General features: G+C 39.2%; 2 protein-coding genes across 3 annotated transcripts in view; one reads left to right on the top strand and one right to left on the bottom strand.

The window, feature by feature from the left end:
- The window catches only part of pi4kab (phosphatidylinositol 4-kinase, catalytic, alpha b), a 30713-nt gene extending 20966 nt beyond the window's left edge, over positions 1-9747 (bottom strand). The window contains exons 1-18 of one of the 2 annotated variants that reach the window (XM_079686448.1): positions 9559-9744; positions 6327-6443; positions 5680-5773; positions 5340-5428; positions 5180-5252; positions 4836-5098; positions 4677-4743; positions 4307-4452; positions 4129-4194; positions 3932-4028; positions 3633-3824; positions 3415-3515; positions 3058-3187; positions 2351-2480; positions 2152-2247; positions 1851-2034; positions 800-903; positions 395-563 (exon numbers count right to left, since the gene is read on the bottom strand). In XM_079686448.1, coding sequence (XP_079542574.1) covers positions 395-563; positions 800-903; positions 1851-2034; positions 2152-2247; positions 2351-2480; positions 3058-3187; positions 3415-3515; positions 3633-3824; positions 3932-4028; positions 4129-4194; positions 4307-4452; positions 4677-4743; positions 4836-5098; positions 5180-5252; positions 5340-5428; positions 5680-5773; positions 6327-6443; positions 9559-9657 — 2217 coding nt within the window. In that variant the 5' untranslated portion in view covers positions 9658-9744. Of the gene's footprint in view, positions 1-394; positions 564-799; positions 904-1850; positions 2035-2151; positions 2248-2350; positions 2481-3057; positions 3188-3414; positions 3516-3632; positions 3825-3931; positions 4029-4128; positions 4195-4306; positions 4453-4676; positions 4744-4835; positions 5253-5339; positions 5429-5679; positions 5774-6326; positions 6444-9558 lie in introns of both variants that reach the window. The other variant, XM_079686447.1, reaches the window with a different exon arrangement.
- A 125-nt stretch (positions 9748-9872) lies between these two features.
- On the top strand, positions 9873-16235 carry snap29 (synaptosome associated protein 29). Its single transcript, XM_079686450.1, has 6 exons — positions 9873-10007; positions 11458-11694; positions 11832-12028; positions 13233-13318; positions 14742-14846; positions 15078-16235. The coding sequence occupies exons 2-6, from the start codon at positions 11458-11460 to the stop codon at positions 15236-15238; spliced, it is 786 nt and encodes a 261-aa protein (XP_079542576.1). The 5' UTR covers positions 9873-10007; the 3' UTR covers positions 15239-16235.
- Positions 16236-18346: the final 2111 nt, after the last annotated feature.

Raw genomic sequence — 18346 nt, 5'->3', positions numbered from 1 at the left:
AATCAACAACCTGATCAACTCTATGCCAAGGAGATGGGTAACATGTTAAGGTTAGGGTTTAACCCTAGGGTTTTCGGACCCCCCCAATAAAGCAAAACTGCACGTTTCAGAGTGGCCTTTTATTGTGGCCAGCCTAAGGCACACCTGTGCAATAATCATGCTGTCTAATCAGCATCTTGATATGCCACACCTGTGAGGTGGGATGGATTATCTCGGCAAAGGAGAAGTGCTCACTATCACAGATTTGTTCAGATTTGTGAACCGTATTTGAGAGAAATGGTTATTTTTTGGTATATAGAAAATGTTTTAGATCTTTGAGTTCATCTCATGAAAAATGGGAGCAAAAACAAAAGTGTTGCATTTATATTTTTGTTCAGTGTATATAGGCACTTACTTTCAGCGCTGGCCCCTTGTCTGAGGCCCTCTCACTGGCTCTCTTTCCTTCCAGGCCTAGTTGAACAAACAGCTCTAAAAGGTTCACCATCAGCTCATCCACCAGCTGCTCCCCCTGCAGGTTGGCTGCGATGTTCGCCAGAGCATTTATCACTGCCAGAGAGCAGTGCCTTGGGGGCAAAACACAGGATAGATGAGTGGACAGTTTAACAAAGTAAATGTGGACACAAACGAAATGATATTGTTCTATATCGAATGTGCTCTAAAGATTATAGCAGAACACATGATGTAACAGAAATGTAGGAGAATATGCTCTTATAATCTACTTCAATTAAGTAGCAGTGGCAAAGATGAACAAAGCTGGGAAAGCTGGTAGATCTGTGAACAGGGTAAAGCAGATGCTGACCTGTAGCCATGGTCTCTGTAGTCTTTGGTAGAGGAGTAGACCACTGAGCTGGCCTTCACACTGATCTGCTGGAACAGGTTCCACCCCTCCTGGTAGATGTATTGCTACAGGACAGACCAACAGACGTTAGAGTTAAACTGTGAAGGCAAGAAATTGAAAGAAAATGTGTGTGTTAGCTTATAAAAACATTTTTAAATCCAATAATTTTAGGGATCCTCCAAAACTGACTCAAATAACTGGATTGGAATCGATGACAATGGGGCTGATTTAAAACTATGTTCTTATTTTACAAGTAGTATATGATATACTGACATTTGTATGTCTTGCTTTGAAGACTCTTACCAGGTAGCTGGTGTACAATTGAACATTTGAAAAATAAATAAAAACTATATATAAATGTATATCAATGTATTTGTTACATTATAATAATACAAAGTAAGGAAAGCAATGTTTAAGTCAAGCCATGTTGTTTGACACAAAAAATAACGATCCCAGTCAAGTTCAAACAGTGAGGCATACAGCTTAACAATGAAACACTGTATACATTATATACATATACACTATATGTATTGGCTGATTCCCAGAGCCCAGATATAAATATCACGACTGAAGAGGTTGGATCGGTCTATTGGCTACCAAATTATTAGCAAGTGTCTGCTGCATGAAGTCAGCCCCTTTTCCAGTCCTTTGTTAACTGTTGTCTATTGCACTTTGGGTACTCCGCCGTCAACCCCCCCCATAGCGGAACACTGGAACCTATTATTAATGCACAATGCACTGAGCAAGGAAATAGCAGCCGTCAGATTCCTAGTAATTGTGGCATGCCAGCCTCTCTGGGTTAAGAAACAAGGGTAGCATTGCTTCTTTTAGGCAACTGTAATTAAAATGTCAATCTCACGCAAATAACTGCATTTCCCCTCCAACTATAACAGGGGTTTACACATTTAAATATTTCCATGTTGGTTACATTTTGCCCTTTTTAGCCAAAACACATTCAATAATGGAGGCAAAATTCTCAAAAAATGTGTCATTATTGTATCTTTGAACTCACATTTCCTGTAATGACCATGCAGCCCAGCTGGTCGATGATGAGTACATCCAGCTGGGATGGAGGCTGGCATAACTTCTGTTGAAGGATTTGTAGGATGTGCTCCATGACTTTAGGAGTGTCTCTCAGAGCCACTGCAATGTGACCCAGTGCTCGAATAGTGTGATCTGGGATCAAATGGGCATCCCTGGCAGAAAGACAAGTTTTATATTTACAGCAGCTGTGGTGTCAAGGATTTCAAAATCTCCACTGATATAAAAGGCACAATGGAGCTATTTTTATTTCAACCAATGGTGTTGCTCACTTGTCGTTCTCCTGTGAGATGTACAGTCGGTTAGACAAACTAGCCAGAAAAGCCTCCACTATCACATTATCCATGGTCAGGCCAGCTTTCAGACATCTTAGAGAAGAAATTGAACAGGGATCAAAAAGACGAGCAATTTGTGTGAATAAACACACCATAAGATCATATTTTATTATCATAGCGAGTGTTTGTGTCTGACCTGCATATGTTGTCAATGGAAATGTCTCTGAGCTGCTCGTACATTGACGGCTGATCTTTCCTGTTTGACAGCAGGTTGAAGGTAGACTGAAAGTGCTCATTGGTCACGTTTATCCTGATATCTCCAGTGGCTTAAAAAGTAAGAACACAAAGCGAGAAACATCAACAAAAAGAGCATTAAAACAAGCTATTTGGAACCTTTTACGATTTTAAACATTGCATAAAACAGGAACCTGCACAGAAAATAAAAAGGCTAATTGTAGTAACAAACTGGGCATGACATATTTAATAATCTAACAAATGAGCAACTACTGAAAATCCTGGAATGCATCTCCGGTTGTCTGTAATTATAGCAGCTCATCAATGAACTCTCTGTTAAGATCAATAGTAGATGAGGGCTGAATGTACAATGACGCTGTTATTGACATAACAGTATTGTCATCAGCTACAGCACTTTACTCCTGTTCACTTTTGGCTCTGATCATGTGTGCTGTATTAAGGATTAAGAGGTTTATGCTGGATATATCTTCGATACATTCACTTTTTTAAGAAGGTAAATGTTATTCAAATGGTGAAATCTACATGCTGTTGAAAGGTAATTATCAAATTCCAAAACTACAGCCGCTGTGTAGCCAGTTATAGGCTTACTCCTTTGAGTTTCAAACAGGAGTGACTGGTTTACCCCAAATAGTAAATAAATATCTGTACCTGTGTTGTACTGACTGTGATACTTATAGAGCTTTATAAGAACAGGGGATGGAACCACCAGGAAATCCCTGAGAGTGGTTGTGGCAGAGTGAGCAACTACTGGAAACCTCTCACACAGACGACCCAGACCCTAAAACAGAGGGAGAGGCAAGCGGAAAAAATAAAAATGGAATACTCAAAAAAGAAAAGAAAACATACGATATGCAAGTTTTTCAGTTTCATACCAGGCAATCGTGTGATTTAGCCCATTTATTCACCAGGATAACCGATATTAAATATTTTCTTTTCTTTTAGTCAAGTAACTTTCGAAACAAAAAAGATGAACTAGTATCTGTAATAGTTAACGTATTCTTATACCTGTAGGCAACAGATGAGCAGTGGCATGTGAGCAATGATGACTTTACTGGATGTTTTCGACTGCAGCTTCTCTGATAGTTTGGTGCAAAGATTCTCAGCGCCTTGATAAAAAAAGGAACCAGGAAAGACAATGGATATAACCAGGATAAATAAACACAATCCAGTATCTGATCATGACATCTGAACACAATGCTAGGCTCAGGCTCTGCTACAATTACCTTGCTCATCTTTGACTGCCCACACCATGAGGTCTACGCAGGCAGCGTTGGCTTGGCAACGGAGCTTGAGGGGGCTCTGTTCCACCGTCACGCCGACCGCGTCATGGAGCACCCGCTGCAGCTCCGACTGACTGCTGCTGAACTGTTCCAGTACAAAGTCATGCACCTGCCGTACGAATGCTGGCTGCAGGTCTGAGAAACATGAAGAGAAATGTAGGTCCCCATTTGATAAGCCACAGTAAACCGCCTGATCCTGACTGTGTGTCTTGAGAACAAATAAGCTATTTATGATGCTTTACCTTTCATGTAGTATAGTGTGTCCCGCAGCATTTTGAACACACACACATAGAGAGTGTCACTGAAGGTTTTGTAATAGAGGTTGATTCCAGGATTAGACTTAACAACAAACAGAAAAGAAAATTACATATAAGATTATTTAACTGGCAGCAATTTAACTTTAAAAATCAGCATTTACAATGTTTGTTAAAATAGTTACCTCTGTAACTTCAGTCATAGTGTCGTTGAGCGCATTCAAAAACGAGTCAGAAACAAACTTCTTCACCTGTAAATCGACAACATACACAACAACAGATAAAGATGCGATATTCTGTATGTATACCAGATGAGAGACAACATCTGCAGTATCTTGGTAAACGGGGAGTGGGCTACTGTACCATTGCCAGGAGCTGTCGGAGCAGTTCAATGGGCACCTCCACCTCACTTTCAGCTCCCATGTAGAGAGGAGACACTGAGAAACTGGAGCTTACTGTTGAGAAATAGACGTCAGGATCTACTGTGCTGCTTTCTGGGAGGTAAGCACCTGAAATGGAAGAGCCCACAGTCAAAACAATCCTGAAGGCATAATATGTCTTAGCAAGGAATTCAAATTAGGGTATACACAAGTACAGATAAGCAATTTGCAAGTACCTCATTGTTACATAGTGTGTATTGCTCACAATAATAAGCCACGCTTAGTTGACAAAATCTAGGTTTACATTGGCAAACACATTCTTAAAAAAGAAGCTCTTGTTTTTTGGCTTGTACCTTCAAAGTAATGGGGGCCAGGGGTTGTAGGAGAGCAGGGTGAGTGGCCTCCTGAATCTTTACAGCCCTATGAGACAGCACATAATAGGACATTTCTTTAAACACTAAATGACAATCACAAAGTCATCAAAAGTGCATTTTTGTCATTCAAACACACACCAGTGCTGACGGGTCGAGGGTGGTCCCTGTGCATCTGCGCAAAGTGTCATTCTGGTACACCGTAAGCAGTGAGGATGGCATGATAGAGCGAAAATCATTGAAGGATCTGCGCCGCACTCCCTCAGTTTCCTCTGCGACGCAGGGGGCCTGAGGCGAATCTTTGGGGAACAGCTTGGACAACAAGGATTCCTCTGTGTAGCTGTAGCGGCCAAATGCCCGAGTCATGCCGAGCAGGCCTGGGACAATATATCTGCACAAATAGACTGGAGACAAAAAGAGAGCATTATGTTTTGAAGGACATTTGTAATGGCATTGTGTGTAAGTGTGTGTGTGTGCGTGTGTACCTTTGTCGTGGTTATCAGGTGTTTGGCACATGTCCTGCAATGACTGCATGACCTCCATTAAAGTGTTCAGGATCTGAAGGGGAAACAATAACTTAGCACTTCACTGCAATGCGGCCTAACCTTAGAATGAGTTATTATTATCAGCAATTTTTAGGCTGACCTCTTGTCGAGACTCTGGGTCCCTCTGAGCCACATCTGCCAAAAGAGTCACTAGACAGAAGCTGAAGTTTTCTGCAACCGGCAGAAATTCTGAAGAGCAGAGAACAACAGAAACACAAATCATTCTGTTAGATGTCACCTACTGTATGTTTGCAGCAAGATATTGCAATTTATAAAGACATTGGATGTAAATACTATCTAATGATGTCTTTAGCTAGTACTGGACATTTGTCAGAATAATTAGACATATTATATTACGATACATTATAGGTTCAATGATGGATTAAGTTTATAGAAGCTATGTAAAACAAAAGGTCCCACTATAAGAGGATTGTACTCACCCTTTCCTTTCTTTCCCGAGCTCTCTTCGATCCATTGGACCCGTGGTAGCCCTCTCAGTAGGCTCAGCAAGTAGGAAACAAGTATGTCTTTGTGCTGCCAGAGTGAAGCAGAACATTACACACCACAAACCACTGCACTTGTTGGCACAGAGCAGCACTTTAGTTTGCCTTAATTGCACTGATAAATCAAAGATACTGTATATGGAGCCTTGTTAAGTCCGACTACAACCAGATCTGAGTGAAAGAAAATGTCAAATAACACTCTAATGTCAAAAAGTGAACTTACCATCTCTATCTAATGAGATGGCAGTAAAGTCTGATGAGGTTAGAGGCTTACATGGGCAGCGCATGTCTAATCACCATTTTAATCGGATTATGGAAATAAGCTTATTATGGTGATATAGGTGTAGTCCTGCTGAGGGGCTGAAAAAGCAGAGTCATACAACTAAAATTAAACTAATTATTTCTAGATATAACAGGTTATGGTATCGATATGTAATAAACTATGGATACATTTTGGACTTTAAACCATAAGATCGATTTGTTGTCATGAGTCTAACGATGACATTTTAGGAGATGTTGATATCCACGCTCTGTGTTAAAAAAAGCTCAACAACATCACAATCTTTTCGCTGATCACCACCCACCTGTAAGCCAGATTCCACCAGAAACACAGCCAACGCAATAACAGCATCTCTGCGCCGCACATCTAGAGTGAACACACCATGGACTTCCACAGGACACATGCATTGTAGCTTCTGGATCTGAAAGAGCAAAACAAATTATAATCTTGATAAGACAAATCAATATAGATAAAGATAAATCAAAAGTAATTGTCAGGTAGAGCAGTGTTGAATTTGAGGATATGTTTGAGAGTAACTGCATGTTCTAAAATAAAGTTTGGATTTTTTCAAAAAGATATACCGTAACAGGAATATCAGGAAACTGCACCACTGATTTTGCACCTTAAAAAAACATTTACGTACACTGGTCTTGGCTTACATAGAGAACATACCATTCTTTCTTTATTATTTGTATATTATTTTTTAGTGTCTGTTTTGCTTCTACCTTATCAGTCTACATTCCTCCAGGGGATAAAGTTTAAAGTTGAGGCTACACTAAATAACGTTTAGACTACTGTATGTTACTATCATTCATTACTAACATTTTTTTTTAATTTGTATTCTGTCTAATTTTCTGCCCTAATACATTTACATTAATAATTGAATAAAAGTAAACACCCTTTCAGGGCTCTGCATTATAAATGGCCCGCTGGCCCGGAAGCACTATTTAGACACCCCGGGCCAGCATAACGTACTTTCCACTTGACCGCTCGGGCCACTAAAAATATTGCTTTAAAAAAAAAATGTGTCCTGTGGTATTGGTATTTTGACTAGCAATTTAGTTAAATTGTTTCGTTTATTAACGCTACAACATAGCGTTTCGTGAGGCGGTTGTCGTTGTTGGGTGAAAAGCAAACAGCTGTTTGCTGCGGAGCAGCGCGAGCAGGTTCCCGTGAGCGGGAGCGCGCTCCTTCACTACAGACTATTCACCTAAATGTTTTTAATACAAGCGGTAACCGGCCAAGCGCCGGGCAAAAAACAATCTTCAAATAAAAGAAAGTCACCGGAGGAGTTAAAGGAGAGTGACAGGGAGTATGAGAAGAAGAGGGAGAGAAGGTTACACTGTAACGCGTCCTAAAACACTTTTATAATCTATCGATTAGATTTATGATTCGAAAATTATAAAAGTAGGGTAACAAAACGTGGAGATTATCCGGCTGAACAAAACGTGCATTTATCAAACAGGTTTGTTTTCCACAGACCTTATTTCCAGCTATTTTCCAAAACCCTGTGGAGAAATCCCATTGCTTTTTGTCGAGGGAACCAGCGGCTTACTTCCTGGTTTTATGAAGCGTCACTGCACCTCTCAATATGATGCCAATATAAACAAGGTCTTCTGTCGGCTCTCTACATCAATGCCGACCTATGCTGACAAGTAAGTGAAGAGTAGAAAATATAAAGGTATTGGCTATAGGGAAATTTCCCAGCAGTTTAGGATAATGAAGGTTGTAATCTAATCTATTACATAGCCATTACATTTCCAACTCCTAATGACAGGAAGGCAGAAAGCGCATTATACAAATAATAATACTCATAATAATAGCAGACATTTTTTAACAATGACCACAATATCATTATTTTAATAAACCAAATATGAACAATTGAGGAAAATGAGGAAGAACTGATGATTCAAATGTTTTAGTACAAGTAATAATGTAGTTAGTGCATAAATTACTATTGCAACAAATGTGTTAATTTTTTTCATTATAAGTCGATTTTCTTTTGGACGAATGCTCCGGGCCAGTGGTTACAATGGTGGGGCCAGTGATAATACAATTCCACCGGCCCGGAGGGCCGGTGGCATTTTACCCTTAATGTCTACCCCTGCCCTTTGCACCCCGGGCCAGCAACATTTTGCATTTGCCCTGTACGATGGGCGCTGTAAGGGATGAAAGTGGGGGATGTTGACTTATCAGGCGCCCGCAGCTCACAGCCAAAGTGAGAGAGAGCCTCCGAGCGAGCAAGAGAGAGAGAGAGACAGGGCGCGCATCGGTACCGCGGATTGTTGTTGGATTGAGGCTGATAACTACAGCTCAGTGAGTTAAAGGACTCTGAGTGTTTAGATAGTTCACTTTAGTCTAAGTTATCTCAGTGGGTCTCAAACGGTTTGGTCACAATTTATGTAATCAAATATTTCCAAGGCACTCCTTTATAATTATTGGGATAAATAACAACAGGTTTGAAATCATTCCAATGTATACTATAGGACAGTAACCAAAAATATCGTTTAAAACTGGAGATATTAAAAATAAATGCATGAATAAATAAATGTTAACTAGGTAAAATAAGATATGAATGAACAACAAAAATAAAATATGTTACATGTATTTGTTATTGGCTATGGTAGGTTATTGGTTATGTAAACCGACCTTTTTCATATGGGTGTTTTAGAGTTGTACCCCCTAGTCTCTAGTAATTCTGTTCAAAGTGCACCAGATTGAAGCATCTTTCTTTCAAATGTTAAAACAAATCTCTCCGGGGGGGCATACCTACAGGATGTGACGTCCATCCCCCAATTAAAGCATGTTCATACAATAATGAATACATTTGAAACCTTCTTTATGTATACAACCAGCATGTCAATACGTTTCAGTTGTTGTAGTGTATTGGTCTTTTGTAGAGATTTTTCATTTAGTGTTTATATATTCTATTGTGTATTGCTTGGAGGGCAGGGGGGGGGGGGGCACCAAATCATAATCTCGTCTAGGGCATCAAAATGTCTAGGGCAGGCCCTGGCTGTTCATATTTTACATAGATGGAATTTTAAAAATGTAATTTAGTGCAAGAGAGTCACTTCACTATGTCTAAATACTGGCCATTGTCAAACACAGCTCTTTTTCACAAATATTTCTGTATTGAAATAAAACCGTTCGATATTGACCTGACCATCCCTGCAACAGGTTGGCATCTATGGTATGGTATGTCGTGTTAACAGGCGCCCTGCGAGCTTTCTTTAGCAACCTGTTTGACTGCATTGCTGATCCAGCCTGACTGCTCTGTCTGATGCAGCAGCCGCCGCACAAGCAGCGACGCCACTTTCTTCTGCCTTCATTTTTTCTTCTTTTTATATGGAAAATTCAGAACTACATGAGTACAAACCTGTCAAATAAGCTTGACTGTCACGACTATGATCAAAATAAACCGCCGCCTGTGCGGAAGCTGAGCTGCACCCAAAACACACTGTTGCTCAACGCCTCTCTCTAACGTTCATTTTAACAAATGTTTTTTTGGCTAACTGGATTTTCTCCTTCCTCACCTTTTCAACCGGTGCAGGACGTTGGGCAGCCAAAGAACGGGCAAGCGACAGGACTGTGTTGAAGTAAAACCCTCTTGTACCGCCTCCCATTACAGACATGTTTACCCATACATCCAGCGAGGGAGATCCAGCGATGAGGAAACGGGCGAACAGCGGCAGCTACAGAGCCGCAGTACGGCAACTCAGCACGGACAATCTAAACGAGAGCATTCAGATACCATTTATTTCACAAAACAAATACTATATTCATAGGATGAAAGTCAAACTTAATTTTTTTTTCATATAGGGTCATAATTAAAGGTTTTTCGGTAAAAAAAAAAAAAAAAAGTACTTCGGTGTCACTGCGTTTTTGTTGCGCATGATAGTAGTTGGACATTACGTCGGTACACGTGACCGGAAATATTCTGCTGTTAACAGTCAGCTGATAAGGAAACAACAACGTCTACAGGGTTTGTCTCTTAATAACTCCATCCTATAAATACATAAACTTTTCTATGTTTATATAAGCCATAATTTATTCTACGACAAGAAAACCTTAATGTCGGTTTGTGTATTTAGCCTGCAATCTTTGTTAATTAACATTAGCAGTTAGCTATCAGTTGGCTAGCAACCTTACACCCCTTAGCCAAGGTTAGCATTATAACTTGTATTATTACTATCTGTAGTATTATGTCTTATTAGGTGTTTAGCAGGTGACTGTGGGAAACATCTTGAGATATTCCTAAAAATGTGTTTTATCATCTTGAACGTATGCCTAACTGAAGCGAAAAAAAGGTTTTAATTAATTTATCCTAAAGTTGGGATAGCATTTTTCAAAGCAACATGTATACCGATCCGCAAAACAAATGTTAATCAGTAAAACGAAGCAAGCATATCAAAACATTATTGTCGGAATTGCATTGCTCTATATTCTATATATCAATATATTCATTGATTAACGTTAGCTGAACATATTATACTAATCGTCAAAGGCAAAAGGAATCCAAGCTATCAGAGCCTAGAATTATAGTAAATGGTATCATGTATTGTCCTACTTCATTGATTAGTGTCCCCACTGCCATTTGAATATAGATGAGCAACAATTGAAATGTGTGACGTAGTATTCAGTGTTACTGTTTTTATCAACATAGTTAATTTAATGTATTATTCAAACGGAAACCTGTTGATTTAATGTTACAATAATAATCATAATCGTAACTAATAACTGTTATTTTAAATATAGCACCTTTCATGCTTGACGCAGCCCAAAGTGCTTTACGGAGTATGACAGGAAATGACACAGGGAACAAGGTTTAAACAAACAGAAAGAGTTATATAACTGAACCATAAAACAATAAAACATGAACAGTTATACTACTAAAAATTACAATTGCCCCAAATTAAAAGCCAAATTAAAAAGATGGGTCTTTAATTGACTTTCAAATGGAGGTTGCTGTTCTAAGATCCAATGGAAGGCTGTATATAAATTATTACTGAAAACTCATCTCTTTCGACTCCACTTCGAGCGATAGAATTACAGTACTAACAAAGCACTTATATACTAATGAAGGACTGGCTTATCTAAAGTTGAGTAGCACTTGAAATGTTTTGGCTCTATGAAACCTGATGTACTTATATGATTCTGTTTTCTTCAAGTTTGTATCTTCTTGGTCGAATGCACTTATTGTAAGTCGCTTTGGATAAAAGTGTCAGCTAAATGCAATGTAATAAAATATTCACTGTTCTCACTTTAAATGGTTTCCACAATATTGGGATTTCACAGAAAATAATCTGTTGGGTGTGAAAGTGAATTATTGACCTCAATAATGGTTTTAAATGGTTTGTGGTGAGATATAAAGCTCTGTAAATGTCCAATAGACCTTGAATTAATGTATCAAACACTCTGTATCTGCTCCACAGATGGCCTACCCTAAAACCCACAACCCGTTTGCAGATGATGACGATGAGGCTGACTTTAGGCCTAAAAGAAAGGAGTTTGATGACGAGCCCAGTGACAGTGAATTGACTGATGCAGAGAGGAGACAGAGGTACCTCCAGCAGGAAGTGATGCATACAGCTCAGTCTGCCGTGGACAGCAGTCACCGTTCCATTAGCCTCATCTATGAATCGGAGAAGATGGGTGTGGAAACTGCTGAAGTATGTTAAACTAATCAAACTTACAATGACAGACGATGGCAACATATATTGTACAATATCTTTCTCTTTCTTTCTCTCTTTCTCTCTTTCTGTCTCTATCTCTCTTTTGCTCTACCTCTCTGTCTTTGTCTCTGTAGGAGCTGATGCGACAGGGGGAAGTTCTGAAGAGGGCCGACAAGGCGATGGACAACATGGATCAGGACCTTAAGACCAGCCAGAAGCACATCAACGGTATAAAAAGTGTGTGGGGCGGCCTTGTTAATTACTTCAAGGGCAAGCCAGAGACAAAGCCACCACCACCTGAAGAACCAAAGGCCTACCTGGCCCACGACAGGTAGCATTCAGTCCTATATTATAACAAAATTGTTGACATATCAATGTGGTGATATCATTTTAAAACAGATGTAAAAAGAGTTGAGAAACGCAGTGATAATATCATAAGGCAGAATACAAGACAAGATGTTGTCTGGTATTTCATCTTCTGAACTTGTTTGGCCTTCTCTAAATGAATGGAATACTTCATCTATCAACACATCTCTCTTATCACCAACCCACAGTCCGTTTGGTTAGTTAGCTTACTGACTTAAATATACTAATTTTTAAAAAAAACTCAACCTTCAAACATTATTCCATATTCAATATAGTTATGTGAATAAATAATCAAGAATGCTTAACTTTAAATATATTACATTTCAGGGTAATTTGCTACATAAATAAGAATCTTAGGTTTCTAAAAACAGCAAAGTAAGATCCTTTATTTATGGCCAAAATTGACTCGCATGTCATGACTCTTAGGACTTAAAAGTGAGTGTCCTTTATTCCGTACACCAGTGCAACATATGTTCAGTTACTGTACAATCCAATCTTCCTAATGCAATACAATATAGATTTGAATAATGTGTGATGACAGGTGGAACCTCAAATGCAAACCAATGTATGGTCGGCAATTTGTATACCATGGATAAAGAGTCCTCATTTTAATTGTCCTGTCTTAATCCGCTACTGAACTTGGCATGTATCCTTTTTATTCATCTTCCAAGTCAATTCTGATATAATCTGTCATTTTCATTACTTCAAGGTGAGAGATACATTTAATAGGGCTTCAATATAGAGCAGTCCTGAGGCTTACTGCTCAAATATACTTTGTTTTGTCCTTTGCTCTCTCCTAAATCAGTACGTTTAATCCAATCTAAATTTAAAAGGAAAGAGCAGTATCTTCTGATCCAAACCTTTTTATTTTAACCACAACCCAGAGTCTAAAACAAAGTCTGATAAACCAGACACTTTTAGATATGTATTTTTAATAGGTATTTGTAGATCCACTAACACAACAGCAGGTACATGTATTCACTGCACAGTAAAAATCACTTCTATGTATTTAGGATTTATTGAGCAAATTGGAGAGCATTATTTAACAACAAAACCTTCATAACAACGACCCAGAATTAGTGTTTTTGTAATGCTACCATACATATGTGCAAAGCCATTCGCAGCTTCTTGTCATTGACATTGCTGAACCATGTTTCTCTGACTGTCAGATTGCAGAATGCCCTGTCGAGCAGCAGAGAAACTGAAGAGAAGTACCAAGCCAGCCACCCTAATCTGAGAAAGCTGGAAACAGGAGGTAAGAGTTGGCCCAAGACAATCAGAATGGCGTAGCTTTATCACAAACTGCAGTGATGCAAAGTAGTCGCTTTTCGGCGCCTCCCGCTTTATTAACGCTGATTTGGGGTGACTTGTGTTATTCGTGGAGAACCGAAGAGTTTTCGTTTTTTTGGGGGGGGGGGGGGGGGGGTCCGTCAGTCAGTCCGTCCAACTGACGGACAGCTTCTCACTTCAAAAAAGAAGAAGAAATCTAGATCGCAAAATAATTAAACAAGTGAGTACCTGTTTTTCCTGGCCAAGGACAGGTTCCTTGAACACAACACGAGTGTAACGTGTCTTCACGTGGTATATGTCTCGTCTGAAAGGAGTGCTGACGGAAAGCACCGGAACGCCGCTCCAGCTCTTCAAATATTGCAGTACCCATAAGGAGCAGTACACATGCCGCAGTGTTTGCGTGGCTGTGTCTTTAGTTGTAAACACAGTGGCGATCTGTTGTTATTAGCATCTGGTTAGCTAGCTATGCTAACGAATTGAAAGAGCTTTTCTACAACCAGGTGGAAGAGAGCTCTCTCCTGAGAGGCTCAAATAACCTCTGTGCCTTAATAAGGTTAAGGCACACCTTGATATGATCATTATAGTTATTAATGAGACATTAGAGACTAAATGAAAAACAGGTATAAAATACTATATGACTGTAACAAAAAAGTTGTTAAAGATAACAAGAATAGAGTTTAAAAGGAGAGTGATTTGTAAAATATACAAAAAGAAAAATCTGCTTACAGTTCTGTTTCATATGGGTGTTGAAAGATGTACCCATAGATCTCCTCATGTTGCTCTCAAAGTGCACCAGATTGATGCTTTTAACTTCAATATTTAAAAAAAAATCTTCCCGGGGGAACATGCCCCCGGACCCCCCTAGAGGAGGTTAGGTCCACCCCCACTTAAATAATGTTCACATGGATACTAAATACATTTGCACACATCTTGTGTCCATATCTTTCGGTTTTGGTGGTCATGCCACAACCGTGCACATGCATGCATTCGCGAGTCATGGTGAGATATCTGGATTAAGAGGTTGCTTTTTCTTTGCAGAGCATTAAAGAAAGGCCAAATGAATTTGCTGTGTTTTTTTTAGCAGAGGTTGAGTTCAATAATTTGTACGACCCTCGGAGGATTTTGTAAAAATGTAAAGGAAAAAGGTTCCCCACCCCTGCTGTAAATAATAATAAAACCCTTGATTTATAACTTAACATCTCTGTCTCCTATTGATCTGAGTATATTATAAAGAATAGCCAGTTAATTGAAGCATTATAGCACAGGCCATTGTCAGATGGTATATAACGCTGTTTTTTTTCTGTTTCGAATAGTTCTCCCTTTTTTCACCATACCTGTGTTTGCATCACTGAAACTGGCTTCCACCGTCTCTCATTTCTATGTTCCAGCATTTGGAGCTTCTGCATCAACAGGTGACAGCTCATCAAGGCAGAATGGATACTCTCAGAACCAACACCTCAAACAGGCTCACCTGACCCTCGACAATAATTTAGGTAAAACTTGTTGGTTTTGTTCCCTTGTATTTATTCCTAGATAATGATGTACAGTTGAGAGTATTTTGATAATGCAAAACCTTACAAGTGACCATTACAATGAAACGTGTTATTCTTAAGTATAACCATCAATTATTATTCAGTGTCCTGTATAATCAAAGTTAGGTGTGAAAGTATTTCCTGCTAAACCACATTTTATCTAATGTCCGCTGTCCTTTCTGAATGACCTAGATGAGATGTGCAGTGGCTTGAGTAGACTGAAGAGCCTTGGACTTGGGCTCCAGGCTGAGATTAATGACCAGGACGACTCCATTGATTCTCTGATGAATAAAGTGGACAAGATGGATCTAAAAATCCAAAACACGAACCAACAGATTAAAAACCTCAAATAAAGCAAACATTTTGAATCAGTTTACAGAAACAAAAGAAGGCAACAGTTCATCCTCTCACCTGGCTCTCCATCCTCGCCTATGTTCAGTACACTAAAGTGTGCTTTTAATGCTGGTTTAAGACATTTTAATTTTGTTCTTGAATGACTGAATTGTCATTTCTGAATATTCAGTTCAATGTCAGATTTGTCTATGAATTCCTTATTTTCAGTTTTTTACCGACATGATGATATAGTCAAATATTTCACTCAGAAATGTGATTTGTTAACTTGTTTGCTTTTCCTTCCCCTGCTTTATCAAGCTCCCGGGTGGTCAGAGTTGGATTAGATTTTCTATATCGCCATTTGCCAAAGACTTATAATTGGCTACTTGTTTTCTTATCAACAGATGGTTTGACAAATAATGATAGATTGTTTTTATATTCATTATATCTTATACATCATATGTCTATAAATGGAATGTTCTGTATGTAAGGTTAAAATGTCAGCGCTAACTTCCTGGAGTTGCCTCCACCAAACACTTTGAACGGTCAGATCACTTTTGCCTTAAGCACAAAATGTACGTACAGTATGTACTGACTTTTGTTTGCCACATGCCTTCGTCTCCATTGTTACAGCTTACTGTCTGACACTTTGTTTGATTATTAGAAGATTTAGTTTGAATTTCTTTCATGTTCTTCCCTGCTTCGCCTAGCTTTATATAAGTTGTTTATATTGCTAAATTGTATTGAATTCTACACAATGTGATTGAGTGAGTTTTGAACAGCGTAAACAATATGAAGCTGTGAATATAAAAACTCAAAACTATAGGAATTAATAATCACTATGTTACCGGATACATGATTTATAAAGTACACTAATCAATTATTTCACAAGGTAATTCTGTTACAACGATGGAACAACAAATTATCATTTGTGGTCAAAATGTTTGAACTTTTCATTTAATATCATGTATTCAAACTGAAACCATATACCCAATAAAACATTTCTAAGCACATTAACACAGTAACATTTCCTGTGTTTTATAAATTGTGTTTCTGGTAAAGTAGAGCAGTAAGTCAATAGCAACACAAGGTGGTGCCATATTTCCAGGGTGGAATTTATGAGCTCCTGCAGAAAGATACCACTGATGACTGCTTGAACATTTTCATGCATTGTAATGTAAGGTGTTTTTAAATGACGGGGGTTCATAGCTGACATTTTATAGTACACGTATAACTACGGAAGAGGATCAGGGCCACATAAAAACAATTCTTTGGGGATTTTTTTTCCCTCAGAATTCTCCCAAAAGAAAAAAATGTCACTTCTAAAAAATATGTTTCATGTGGCCCTAATCCTCTTCCGTATATAACAGCTAAACATCACTCAAATATGTCCCAAAAACTATATCCCCAAAGTTCCCTTCAAAACACAAAAACTATCAAGTAAATAAGATAAGATGGAACATTATTAATCCCCGTGGAGAAATTCAGGAGTTTAAGCAGCAACAGAGTGAGAGCGAAAGTACAGTACAGATGCACTGTAGATTAATACAATTAAAGATAAAGTTAACATTACAATTATATAAAGGTAAGTAGCTGTCAAAACAAGAATTAATGTAATGAACATACATTTGAGTCCGGATTGTTAAATATATTTACATGGATGTGTGCAGGTCAATGTTTTTGTGTGTGTCACATTGTTAACCCCTTGTTGTGCAGCCTGATGGCTACAGACACAAAGGACTGTCCCAGGCGCTTGGTGCTGTGCCGAGGAGGGATGAGTCTGTGGCTGTACGTACTCCTCATCCTCACTAGCTCTGCATGGAGGGGGTGGGAGGAGTTCTCCAGGATACTGTCCAGCTTCCTCCTCCTCCCCTCTGCCACCTCCTCAAGATTGTCCAGTTGTACTCCAGCTACAGAGCTAGGCTTCCTTACGAGCTTGTTAAATAATGTTTAGCCTTTAAGCAAAGAAGCTCATATTTTACTGCAAATACAATACACCAATCTTTAAAAACAAGACATTGTTAATATAATACAATATAACATAATTGTTTTATTAGTATGATCATCATGGGATGTGTGTGTGTGTGTGTGTGTGTGTGTGTGTGTGTGTGTGTGTGTGTGTGTGTGTGTGTGTGTGTGTGTGTGTGTGTGTGTGTGTGTGTGTGTGTGTGTTTTTACTATAGTGGCTCTGTTGGGTAGCAGCTGTGTGTAGCTCTGGTCCTGTCCAGGCGTCCATTCATTATCATTCCTGTGTTGGACCAGCTGCTCTTACACTGGCAACAAGCCTTCATTAGGATGACTCTCTAATTACAGTACACACTTCAAAAAATCGCATACATGCACAACAGGGCGACACAGCGGGGAAAATGGGGGTACCAACCAGGGCCCCATGCTGAAGGAGGCCCCTGCACGTCTGAACTTGAAGGTTGTTCTATTGGGAGTTCCCAAACATTTCAAGCATGTATTTCATATTTGCTTTATTTTTGAAGCAACATTTGGTTGAATGATGCCGTATCACCAACAAATATGCAAAGCTCACCTCTGAAGATTAAGGCAACAAACAAACAAGGTAGATCAGGACCCAGGAATCTCAGCTAGGCCTACATTTACACATTAGAATGGGAGGAAAGCTGTCAAGGATGGTCCAGTAGACAAAATGCAATAATACAGACAACCCAATTTCACCTTGTTTAAGCAACTACCATTTTAGTTTCGGTCAAGAAAAAAGATGCACCTAGTTGGAGAGATATTTTTTAGCTACAGGGTATAACATTTCAAAAAAATTCTGTGTCACTTTTACTTGCATTTATCACTCAATTGTAATTATGTAAAACAATTTGTGTGAGATGCACAGACAGATGTATATACTGCTGAAGCGTCTTCAGGTGAGGTGATACCACACATCCCACAACATCACCAATAAACGGATGTCACCTCTTGGTTCTTTCCCTTAACGCCAGTCGTGGGGGCCAGGAGGGCTTTGAACAGCTGTCTTGTCAAAAGCAAACAGTGGCCGTGCTGTGACAAAGGCTGCTGGTGCTGGAATGCCCCCCTTTTCAGCGGGCATAATCCCAGAACACACTGCTGTCGGAGCCCATCAGGCACTGGGCCAGAGACGGGCCTTCCTG

Source organism: Notothenia rossii, assembly GCF_949606895.1.
Source record: "Notothenia rossii genome assembly, chromosome: 6".
Classification (NCBI taxonomy): domain Eukaryota; kingdom Metazoa; phylum Chordata; class Actinopteri; order Perciformes; family Nototheniidae; genus Notothenia; species Notothenia rossii.
The sequence above is the reverse complement of the archived record's forward strand: the minus strand, read 5'-3'. Positions and strand labels throughout refer to the sequence as shown.

Excerpts from the sequence above, each read along its gene's own strand:
- snap29 (XM_079686450.1), top strand. The coding sequence starts at position 11,458 with ATGGCCTACCCTAAAACCCACAACCCGTTTGCAGATGATGACGATGAG. Across the intron at positions 13,319-14,741 it reads GAGAAAGCTGGAAACAGGAG|CATTTGGAGCTTCTGCATCA; the intron begins GTAAGAGTTGGC and ends TCTATGTTCCAG. Across the intron at positions 14,847-15,077 it reads GACCCTCGACAATAATTTAG|ATGAGATGTGCAGTGGCTTG; the intron begins GTAAAACTTGTT and ends TGAATGACCTAG.